This window comes from Eleutherodactylus coqui, chromosome 12 (genome assembly GCF_035609145.1).
Source record: "Eleutherodactylus coqui strain aEleCoq1 chromosome 12, aEleCoq1.hap1, whole genome shotgun sequence".
In the NCBI taxonomy this organism is placed as follows: Eukaryota; Metazoa; Chordata; class Amphibia; order Anura; family Eleutherodactylidae; genus Eleutherodactylus; species Eleutherodactylus coqui.
In genome coordinates this window covers 39,071,460-39,083,605 of record NC_089848.1, presented here as the reverse complement: position 1 = coordinate 39,083,605, position 12,146 = coordinate 39,071,460, and the positions used below count along the sequence as shown (strand labels likewise).

The window sequence follows — 12,146 nt, the reverse complement described above, 5'->3', positions numbered from 1 at the left end:
CTGTATTATACCGTGTCCCCCGTACACCCCCCTTTATTATACCGTGTCCCCCGTACACCCCTCTGTATTATACCGTGTCCCCCCGTACACCCCTCTGTATTATACCGTGTCCCCCGTACACCCCTCTGTATTATACCGTGTCCCCCGTACACCCCCCCTGTATTATACCGTGTCCCCCGTACACCCCTCTGTATTATACCGTGTCCCCCGTACACCCCTCTGTATTATACCGTGTCCCCCGTACACCCCTCTGTATTATACCGTGTCCCCCGTACACCCCCCTGTATTATACCGTGTCCCCCCGTACACCCCCCCTGTATTATACCGTGTCCCCCCCGTACAGCCTCCCTGTATTATACCGTGTCCCCCGTACACCCTCCCTGTATTATACCGTGTCCCCCGTACACCCCCCTTTATTATACCGCGTCCCCCCCGTAACCTCCCTGTATTATACCGTGTCCCCCCGTACACCCCTCTGTATTGTACTGTGTCCCCCGTACACCCCCCCTGTATTATACCGTGTCCCCCCATACACCCCTCTGTATTGTACTGTGTCCCCCGTACACCCCCCTGTATTATACCGTGTCCCCCGTACACCCCTCTGTATTATACCGTGTCCCCCGTACACCCCTCTGTATTATACCGTGTCCCCCGTACACCCCTCTGTATTATACCGTGTCCCCCGTACACCCCCCCTGTATTATACCGTGTCCCCCGTACACCCCTCTGTATTATACCGTGTCCCCCGTACACCCCTCTGTATTATACCGTGTCCCCCGTACATCCCTCTGTATTATACCGTGTCCCCCGTACACCCCCCTGTATTATACCGTGTCCCCCGTACACCCCTCTGTATTATACCGTGTCCCCCGTACACCCCTCTGTATTATACCGTGTCCCCCGTACACCCCCCTGTATTATACCGTGTCCCCCCGTACATCCCTCTGTATTGTACCGTGTCCCCCCGTGCACCCCTCTGTATTATACCGTGTCCCCCGTACACCCCTCTGTATTATACCGTGTCCCCCGTACACCCTCTGTATGGCCTGTCATGGGGCGGTGAGGGACGGTGACAACATGACGACATGTCCAGTAATAAGTGCCGCCGGATATCACATCCGTCACCTCACAGAAGAGGAAGCGGCGGAGGGCGGCGGCTCCATCATACCTGGGGATACTCATGGAGCCTCCGGCCGGGCGGCGGCTTCCTGGCACATCCCTCTGGGCGGGTCAGGACGGCCGGCATCCACCACAGCTCTCCGCGGCGCTGAGGAGAACACAAGGTCACGTACAGCAGGAGGTAGGTGGCCCGCATTATATACATGACTGCCCCTTCTGTCTTCTGATCGCCTCTAGGGTGACAACAGCGAGCAATAGAGGTCCCTATTTATACACATGCAGGCAGGGAGGACCTCATCTCATATGTGAGAAACCTGTCAGAAAGCTGACGAAACTCAATGATGCCATCCAGGTGCAGAAGCACACCTGTGGGACAGACTGCCCGCTGCCATCCGGGTACAGGAGCACACCTGTGGGACAGACTGCCCGCTGCCATCCGGGTACAGGAGCACATCTGTGGGACAGACTGCCCGCTGCCATCCAGGTGCAGAAGCACACCTGTGGGACAGACTTCCCGCTGCCATCCGGGTACAGGAGCGCACCTGTGTGACAGACTGCCCGCTGCCATCCAGGTACAGGAGCGCACCTGTGGGACAGACTGCCCGCTGCCATCCGGGTACAGGAGCGCACCTGTGTGACAGACTGCCCGCTGCCATCCGGGTACAGGAGCGCACCTGTGGGACAGACTGCCCGCTGCCATCCGGGTACAGGAGCGCACCTGTGTGACAGACTGCCCGCTGCCATCCAGGTACAGGAGCGCACCTGTGGGACAGACTGCCCGCTGCCATCCGGGTACAGGAGCGCACCTGTGTGACAGACTGCCCGCTGCCATCCAGGTACAGGAGCGCACCTGTGGGACAGACTGCCCGCTGCCATCCAGGTACAGGAGCGCACCTGTGGGACAGACTGCCCGCTGCCATCCTGGATACGGGGAGCGCACCTGTGTGACAGACTGCCCGCTGCCATCCGGGTACAGGAGCTCACCTGTGGGACAGACTGCCCGCTGCCATCCGGGTACAGGAGCACACCTGTGGGACACTTTAGATAACGCTTGTTACTTTATAGAACTCCCCTGAAAACCCATTTTCCCTGCCTGAACCCCTCATCTGATTGCCTGCCACAGTCTGGAGGGCTCTGTAGATTGCACTGTCCTCCATGCAGTGCAGCCCCATGTCTGATGCTTATCAGGCACCAGCTTGACGTTAGTCTCCTTGTCACATCAATCCCATGATGCATTAGCTGGTGGCCACACAGTTTCTGTCTGCTGGGTGTACAGTGTAGATATCATTAACCTCTACATTCGCCATAAGTATACTGTAGCGGTTTCAGGCACTGGGTTGGAGCCTCAGGTGTTAATAGCCGCAGGTCTGGAGAGTAGTCAGGGAAGAGCCAGGAGTCAGCTACTTGGATTGCAGTACAGATGGGTGAGGCAGGTAACGTAGTCAGAAGGGAAGCCATTAGGAGGTCTTGTAGCAATAGCAGAGAAGCAGGCAGAAGTGGAGCTTGACCACTGCTGTAGGGCAGTATAATCTCACTAGGGAAGTGCCAGGGTCAGGCTTTTATAATAAGCCCAATCAGGAACAGAGGCGAGGTCAGGACCATGAGGTGGGGTCAGGACCAGGAGGCAGGAACTAGATAACTGAGATCATGGAACAAGGCTGAGAGTCATGCAAGGGAACTGTCCAAGGGCTGGAAGGATCACTTGTGAGAGCTACCGACTGGAGCGCAGGACGTCCCTTGTTCAATTCCTGACATACACAGTCATGGAGGATAAATTGTCATCTCCTTCATTATAACTGTGTGACAGGAGCCTTTAGCCTATTCCCCCTGAGAACAGAATGTGTGGTACAGTCCATGTAATTTTATCGTACTGGAGGTTCCCAGTAGTGACCCCTGCAGAGAACATAAAGATTAGTAATTCCCAGGGTTGTGGGGAGGGGGGGGGGGGGGGGGCATCATGAGATCACATGACCCAACTGATAGAAAGGTATAGCTAAACAAGGTAAGACTCGCTGATTTATGGGGCATTCAAGAGAATTCTTCTTCAACTGATATTTCTTTTTTTCTGTGTTTTTCTTCAAGGTTATAATATGGCACCGGTTACAGAAAACAAAAAGGGACAGTCTGAGCCATCGCAGTCCGGGTAAGTGCGCAGTCGCCATGTGCTGCTCTGCATTGTGGGAAAAATCAATAGAGTAATTGGTGATGGATTCTGCAGTGTGTGTGCTGTAACCATGGCTTTCTATGGGAAAATCCATATTCTGTCAGAGAGTCTAAAGGAGGCATATCAGTGAAGAGTGTAGGTATATGTGCATACGGGCATCTCCTGCAGTGATGGGCACAAGTGGCAGCAGCTGTGAGTGGCAGAGGAGGAGTCGCTGGCTTATAGCATCTCTGTCAATTGCGCTGTATGTTACTGGGGGTCTTATACAGTTACCGGTCAGATTCCGGAGGCGGCGGTCCGATGAAGACAGTCATGGAGGCGAACGTAATTCAATCTGATACACTGCCAGCGATGAGACTGCCAGCGAATGTGCTTCACTCTGATCCACTGGTTGCCCTCCCACCAAGAGATGGTAAGATGCACCAAAAATCTGGGTACCTCAGCAGGAGTTGGTTGTAGAGCGGGGTTTGTTGTGCTGCACATTTTTAGGCAAAGGGCTGTAAACGGGAATAGCTGTGCTGCAAAAGAAGACCTTCTGCTCAGCAGGGAGACCAAAACCGCCTGATGGAAAACCCCGGAGAGCTGAGAAGACTACACAAGTCAGCTAGTAATTCCCCTGGTTTTCCTGGAGGACATGACTGTTGATCGGCGTCGTTAGATTGGGCCGAGAACTCCTCTCATAAAAGGACCCTCAGTGCTACCAGTATTACATGAGCTCCATTAACACTCATGTTATAGCGCTAATTACCGGGCTGCCACGAACACTTGGGTATCAGCAGTTAAGCAAATACACTTGCCCATTGGATTCAGTTTTACTAGCCATGCGCAGGCATGATGACCAGAGAGCTGGGGAATCTAAAAGGCACTTAAGTAGAACCTGTTGGGAAATGTGAAGCCGGCAGAAGGTCTCAAAAATGATGTCACGTCCTAAACAGATTCCGAGTTGTGAAACAGAGTCATTGAAAGTCAGTGAGTCAAGAAGTTTCATCACCTGTGCAGGGAGGGGGTGCAATGTATGAATTAGAAACCAAGAGCCCTCTACCTCTGAATGTCTTCGTACAGCTCCTCGGACCCCGTGTCTGGACGGCGGGTGATGCTGTAAGCTACGAGGGGATTCCCATTAAATAAATGATTGCCCATCAGCCAACGGTTCGGCTGATTTCAGTGACTGAGGTCGGAGGAGTACATGCTGGAAACCTTAGGACACCAGGAGGGCTCGTTACGAACCTGGTTGGAAACAGTGGCTGGGGTGTCCAGTAGAGGGCGGTCAAGGTGTCACCAAGATCTGCGGTGCTCTTTAACATTGTATATCTTATGGATATAGACATTGAAGAAAACTCAAAGTCTTAACAGGAACCAAACAAGACCTTGAGTGGAAACAAAGTAGTTGGCTCTGCAGTGCCGGACGTCTCCACAGGACATGGGTTGCGCCAATGAGCTCTGCCGCTTTTAATAGATTCCTTGACTGTGGATGTTAAGCATGGGAAATGTCTGAACTCCTTCTTCCTGTGAAGCGGTTTCCAAGTAGTACAAGTCAGAGGTTAAGCTGTGTCATGTCCTGGAGCCTCACGTCTGCATCCAAGCCAAGGAGTTACTGTACGACGTGCTTCTGTTGTGTTTCTATATTGTTGGAGTAAGAGAACTTAAAGCTCGCACCACCATAGACTTAGGGATCGGGGAGAAGTCTGATCAGGGGGGTCTAGCAGTTAAACCCCCCTTCAATCCCGAGAACAGGGGTCCCCATCTTCTTATCACGGCACACGGGACCCTCTTTCTCAGAGGTGGGCATCGCAGCAGTTAGACCCCCACCCATCAGACTCTTATCACCTAGCCTTTCCCTGGTAGACTCCACTGTTTGCTTTGGGTGCGTTCACACTTGGCAGAGTTTTCCTCCGAAGGGTGAAATCTGCTGCGGACGCCTACTAAAGTCCACATTAACGGTTTACAGCGACAATATTGTACCCGTGACTACATATTGCGTATCTTAGGGCGAGTTCACTTCAGTCAGACCTTCCCTCAGAACACGATGCAGACCCCTCCTGTAGAATACTGGAAGCCATCCGGGAACCAAACGGAGCCGGTTATAGTCATTGAGCTGCATTCGGTGGTCCTCGGTTCCATCGTATGACGGTTCCCTACAGCCAATGGCCGCCTTTTTCCTCCTTCCATAACGAAGAAGTAAAACAGGACTCTGCAGCGCTGGTGTGAACTTGTCTCACTTTGTGATCTAAGTTAGGGCGGACACCCACCTGTGGGTTTTTTTAACACTGCGATATCGCTGCGTTTTTTTTAAGGTGATTGTCATTGGGACTTTGCAGTGTTAGGCCTCCTTCCCACGAACGGATTTCCGCCGCGTAATTCGCGGCGAAAATCCGCTGCGTTGCCCGCAGCTATTAGGTTCTATTGAACCTAATAGCACAATGCTCACGATGCGTAATTCCACCGCGGAATTACGCACCGCGATTTCTCCCGTCCTCACCCGCAGCATGCTCTATTTTCTGCGGGTGAGGACGGGCTGTACGCACTGACGGCTTCCATTGCAGTCAATGGAAGCCGTCCGTTCACGCTATCTCCCGCTGTCACCAGCGGGAGATAGCGTGAAAAAACGCTTTCCCGCCCACCGCCGCGCGTCATATGACGCCATATGACGCGCACGGCCGCGTCACGTGACACGGCCGGCCGCGTCACGTGACACGGCCGGTGACGCGCGGCGGTGGGCGGTGACGGGCGGTGACGGGCGGCGGTGGGCGGGGAAGCGATTTCACGCTATCTCCCGCAGGTAAGTATAGGGGCTCTGGGGGGCGCCGTGACGGGCTTCACAGCGTAATATTACGCTGCGGAGCCCGTCACGCTCGTGGGAAGGAGGCCTTAGGCCTCATGTCCACGGGCAAAAGAAGGATGAAAATCCGCAGCGGATTTTAACTCTTCTGCCTGCCTGCGGATCCGCACCCCATAGGGATGCATTGACCCCCTGCGGGTAGATAAATACCCGCGGATGGTCAATAAAAGTGATTTTAAAAAAAAAGGAGCATGAAAAAATCTGGACCATGCTCCATTTTCGTGCGGGTCTCCCACGGGCTTCTATGGAAGCCGTCCGGATTCGCGTGAGACCAAAAATAATGATATATTCACCTGCCCCGGATCTTCCCTTCACCGCGGCTTTATCTTGTCTCCGTCGCGGCCGGCGCATGCACGCGGTACGCAACCGATGTGCCATGCACATCCGCCGGGCCGAAGAAAGAAGATCCGGCCGCGACGGAGAGAAGATGAAGCCGCGGCGAAGGGAAGATCCGGAGCGGGCGAGAGGTGAGTTAATTCTTATTTTAAGCGCTCATGTCCGCGGGGCAGGAGGAACCCGCTACGGATTCTCCATGGGGAATCCATAGTGGGCCTAATTTTCCCCGTGGACATGAGGCCTTAAAAACGCATCGCTGGTTTGCGCTTTGTGATTTTTGTGCGATGCGTTTAACATTAGAAAGTCCCATTGACAATCTCGTTTAAAAAAAAAAAGCAACGATATCGCAGAAGTGGGTGTGAGCCCTTAAAGAGAACCTGTTGACACAGAGAGTCCGCACGGTGTCCTCAGGCTCGGATGTCAGACCTGTTGCCTTTTTTCATTGTAGAAATACTCCTAATAGTTGAAGATACAAGATGGAAAGAGCTGGCCTGTGGGAGGAAAGGGTTACAGTAGGGCACAATGCCCCGCTAGTGACCCGCCTTCCACTAACCGGCTAGAAAACCATTTATCTATGTCAGATTCAAATAGAAATGGGTCTAGAAAACTGGTAGAAACTGACATATAGTACAAACTCCCAGCGCTGCTTCCATATTGATGAATGGGCTGGACAGTCGGTCGCTGACTGTAACGTTGAGGAGAGCAGCCTCTGGACACATGATCTCCAGTAAGTGGGCTCAAACAGTGATGCCCCCCCCATGCCATCCATAGCAGCGTCATCAGGGGTATGGGACAGCGGTGTGAGTGACGGATAGAGCAGGGGTAGAATCAGCCGCTATCACGGGTCGCTCCGCTGTGGACTTGTAGCTCAGGGAGTAGATGGAGATGTCCTCAGCACATTTCACTCTGCCAAGTCTGAAGATTGTAATGATGTTCTACCAGTCCGTACAATTATGGCAGCTCTGAAAACGACTATTTTTTGTGACCTTTTTACGAGGTCGTTTACAACTTTCTCTTCCACAATGGAAGTAAACCCACAGGTTTCGGCAGTTCTATTTTGCGAAGCAGCCCTCGCCTTAACAAGGAGAAGTTCTGCAACGTGTTACCGTACTGTGGGGCGTAATACTGGGAAACGTTAGGATAAAACGTGACCGGACAGGCAGAAGCGACGCCATCAGAGAAGTGAACACAGAGTGATACATTTGTTGCATCCTGCAAGACACGTTCCTTCTCCTTTACAGCACCTCTTGGCTGGCAGGTTTTACACCAATCATGGTGGACACAATTAGTCCCGTGCGTTCTAGGACTCCTGATGGCCACGCTGCTTTCCTAGACACTTGCTGCTCTCCACCTCCCCGACAAACAGCCACGGCCGCCTAACATTTCTCAAATGTCGTATTACAGGACAACTGTTATATGCAAATAAGAAAGATGGAACAATACCTCTGCAGCGCCACCTATTGGATGGCGGCATTCCTGCTAATCAATGTCCAACCCTCTAGGCCCCCTGTCCACGGCCATGATGGAATATCGCTAGTGATATTCTGCCGCGGGGGAGCAGGCGGGAGAACTGATAGCTCACCGCGGAGAATGATGCTCCGCTCGTGAACGTCGGGCTGTGCTTTCCATAGTTAAATCTATGGGAAGCATTCACTGTGTTACCCGCAGCCGGATTACCGCCGCGGATTACGCAGTGACATATCGCCTGTGGACAGGAGGCCTTATACCTGTCTTTGGAACAATGATTGGGAATTGAAAACAAGCCAGAAATCCATACACAGGCAGCTGTTTCAGGGTTTTTGCTCCTCATCAATGTGCAGTAAGTTTTGGCTTGGCTAGTGAGAGGCCTATGATGTGGGTCGGGAGGGGTATCATCACTCCTTAAGGAGAGCACCTAGAAGGTGAGTGAGTAGACTTAAAGGAGATCTTAAGGAGTAATGATACCCCTCTCGACTGACGTCATAGGCCTCTAACTAGCTAAGCCAGAATCTAACTGCACACAGCTGAGGGGCAAAATCCTCGAAACTGCTGTCTGTGTATGGATTCTGCTTTGGTTTTCAATTCCCGTTCATTGTTTTAAAGACCTGTATAAAGGGTCGGACATTGATTTGCAGCAAAGCTGGTATCCAGTAAGTGGCGCTACAGAGGTATTGTTCCATCTCCCTTATGTGGACAGCCATTCTCATGAATGACGGTGATATCATTACGGTAGAAGGTCAGTCAGGACAGGAGCGCTCTAACTTAGGGTCATAGAGGCAGAGGGCACCACTCTGTGCCCTAATACGGCACATGAATAAGGATGCCATCTTGACACAACTCCTCTGATAAACTTGGCACACTGCTAGCACTCTACGGCTACGTACACACAGCAGTGTTCTGGTTTTAAACCCAAACCAGCAGTGGATTCAACACAGAGGGACTATATATACACTACCGTTCAAAAGTTTGGGGTCACATTGAAATGTCCTTATTTTTGAAGGAAAAGCACTGTACTTTTCAATGAAGATAACTTTAAACTAGTCCTAACTTTAAACAAATGCACTCTATACATTGCTAATGTGGTAAATGACTATTCTAGCTGCAAATGTCTGGTTTTTTGTGCAATATCTACAAAGGTGAATAGAGGCCCATTTCCAGCAACTATCACTCCAGTGTTCTAATGGTACAATGTGTTTGCTCATTGGCTCAGAAGGCTAATTGATGATTAGAAAACCCTTGTGCAATCATGTTCACACATCTGAAAACAGTCTAGCTCGTTACAGAAGCTACAAAACTGACCTTCCTGTGAGCAGATTGAGTTTCTGGAGCATCACATTTGTGGGGTTAATTAAACGCTCAAAATGGCCAGAAAAAGAGAACTTTCATCTGAAACTCGACAGTCTATTCTTGTTCTTAGAAATGAAGGCTATTCCATGCGAGAAATTGCTAAGAAATTGAAGATTTCCTACAACGGTGTGTACTACTCCCTTCAGAGGACAGCACAAACAGGCTCTAACCAGAGTAGAAAAAGAAGTGGGAGGCCGCGTTGCACAACTAAGCAAGAAGATAAGCACATTAGAGTCTCTAGTTTGAGAAACAGACGCCTCACAGGTACCCAACTGGCATCTTCATTAAATAGTACCCGCAAAACACCAGTGTCAACATCTACAGTGAAGAGGCGGCTGCGGGATTTTGGGCTTCAGGGCAGAGTGGCAAAGAAAAAGCCATATCTGAGACTGGCCAATAAAAGAAAAAGATTAAGATGGGCAAAAGAACACAGACATTGGACAGAGGAAGACTGGAAAAAAGTGTTGTGGACGGATGAATCCAAGTTTGAGGTGTTTGGATCACAAAGAAGAACGTTTGTGAGACGCAGAACAAATGAAAAGATGCTGGAAGAATGCCTGACGCCATCTGTTAAGCATGGTGGAGGTAATGTGACGGTCTGGGGTTGCTTTGGTGCTGGTAAGGAGATTTGTACAGGGTAAAAGGGATTCTGAATATGGAAGGCTATCACTCCATTTTGCAACGCCATGCCATACCCAGTGGACAGCGCTTGATTGGAACCAATTTCATCCTACAACAGGACAATGACCCTAAACACACCTCCAAATTGTGCAAGAACTATTTACAGCAGAAGCAGGCAGCTGGTATTCTATCGGTAATGGAGTGGCCAGCGCAGTCACCAGATCTGAACCCCATTGAGCTGTTGTGGGAGCAGCTTGACCGTATGGTACGCCAGAAGTGCCCATCCAACCAATCCAACTTGTGGGAGATGCTTCTAGAAGCGTGGGGTGCAATTTCACAAGCTTACCTCAACAAAGTAACAGCTAGAATGTCAAAGGTGTGCAATGCTGTAATTGCTGCAAAAGGAGGATTCTTTGACGAAAGCAAAGTTTGATGTAAAAACAATGTTATTTCAAATACAAATCATTATTTCTAACCTTGTCAATGTCTTGGCTCTATTTTCTATTCATTTCACAACGCATGGTGGTGAATAAGTGTGACTTTTCATGGAAAACACAAAATTGTTTGGGTGGCCCCAAACTTTTGAACGGTAGTGTATATTCATATATCGGTGAGACTTGCATCTCTACATTGTTCTGGAATTATAAATACTGGTGCAAACTTCTGCAGAGTGAAAGAGTCTTTTGGTGCAATTTGTGGTAGATTTCTAGCCATTTTGCTCCATAAATCTACCCTCTGTGTACCAGCCCTGAAGATGCGGCCGTTACTGATGCTGGTCAGCAACTGTATCAAAGCCCCCCCCCCCCCACCTTCTACCGACGCGCCATGGATGGGGACAGTGGTCCTCTCTGCAGCTACCACAGGGGGAACCATAGCGGAGGCCAGGTATGAGGAACGCGCTGGAGCGCAGACAAGAGTCACAGCAGGGCCGGCTGCAGCAGCCACAGCGGAAATAGGGAGAGTGACAGTGGGGCCAGCTACAGCAGCAGCGGCTACATGGGGAACGGGAGCGGAGGAGAGGTCTGAGTGCAGTGCAGGGGGGGAGGCAAGCTCATATGGCAGTCTACCAGGGACATGTATGAGCTGCCCAGGGCCATGTCACGGGGAATGCGGGAGCTGAGGGTGGGGCATCCTCTGCAATTTCCCTGTCAGTAACACCGACCAACCTGAGTGCCCTGGGAGTTACCTCTCACAGACAGCAGCTATCCCATGTGTCCACCCATACATCCGGTGGAGACATAATGCACCAGTAGCGTTCCTAGTTAGGGATCCAATTTCTCAACTCTTCATTCATCTCAATGGCTCGGAAAAGTAGTCGAGTCTATGCTCAGCTATTCTTGTCAGCCCTATTGAAATGAGAGGAGCGGTGTCGTTCCATTTATTTGAGTGGCGCTGTTGGAAGCGCTATGCTCAGCCATATCTTTCTGTCCCATTGAAGTGAATGGAGCAACAGGTACATGCGCGGTGGCGGCCCATACACTTTAGCCCCCCACCGATCCATTATCCAGTGGATGGGTGAAAACGTATAATTCCATACACTAAGCAGACAACCCCTCTAACTGCATCAGAGTAGTGAGCTGCACATACTGGTATATGAGAGCAGCACACAAGATCAGGCGATCATTCTCTGGAAGGTAACAATGATGAGGAATTGATACCCAAATGACACATAAGAGTTCATTATACTCTGAATAATTATTGACCCAAGATGAGGAAACCCTTTGAATAATACTGATATTTTTGTTTGGTTTCCTAGAGAACCCGGGCGCATTCACCTGTCCAACCCACACCTGGAGAAGATGGAAGAAGACATCTTATACCACTTTGATCTTGGAACCAATACACATGACTTTCCTGCTCTGTTTGGTGACGTTAAGGTGAGAAGGGATAAGTAAACGAACATCATATTAAAGACATAAAGTAACCCTCTCTTTCTTCAGGCCTCTGATATTTGTAATCCGTAGTTTATTTCGGAAATTAACGTTAAAAGTATGAAATTCTACAGCTATAAAGTTGTTCTCAACACGACTACAGAAAAAACTTCAGAAATCCGGGGCCTTTTGTGGTTTGTCTGAAACTGGTGGCTGTGGTTTCTGTTCAACTTCTTAAGGACGTGGCCTGTTTAAGCCTTAAAGGGGTTGTCCCACGAAAGCAAGTGGGGGTATACACTTCTGTATGGCCATATTAATGCACTTTGTAATGTACATTGTGCATTAATTATGAGCCATACAGAAGTTATTC

General features: G+C 50.4%; 1 protein-coding gene across 1 annotated transcript in view; it reads left to right on the top strand.

Annotated features, from left to right (window-relative positions):
• Positions 1–1,183: 1,183 nt before the first annotated feature.
• The window catches only part of UPP1 (uridine phosphorylase 1), a 29,493-nt gene continuing 18,530 nt past the window's right edge, over positions 1,184–12,146 (top strand). Inside the window, exons 1-3 of the mRNA XM_066584786.1 lie at positions 1,184–1,300; positions 3,202–3,262; positions 11,662–11,782. Coding sequence (XP_066440883.1) covers positions 3,210–3,262; positions 11,662–11,782 — 174 coding nt within the window. The 5' untranslated portion in view covers positions 1,184–1,300; positions 3,202–3,209. The remainder of the gene's footprint in view (positions 1,301–3,201; positions 3,263–11,661; positions 11,783–12,146) is intronic.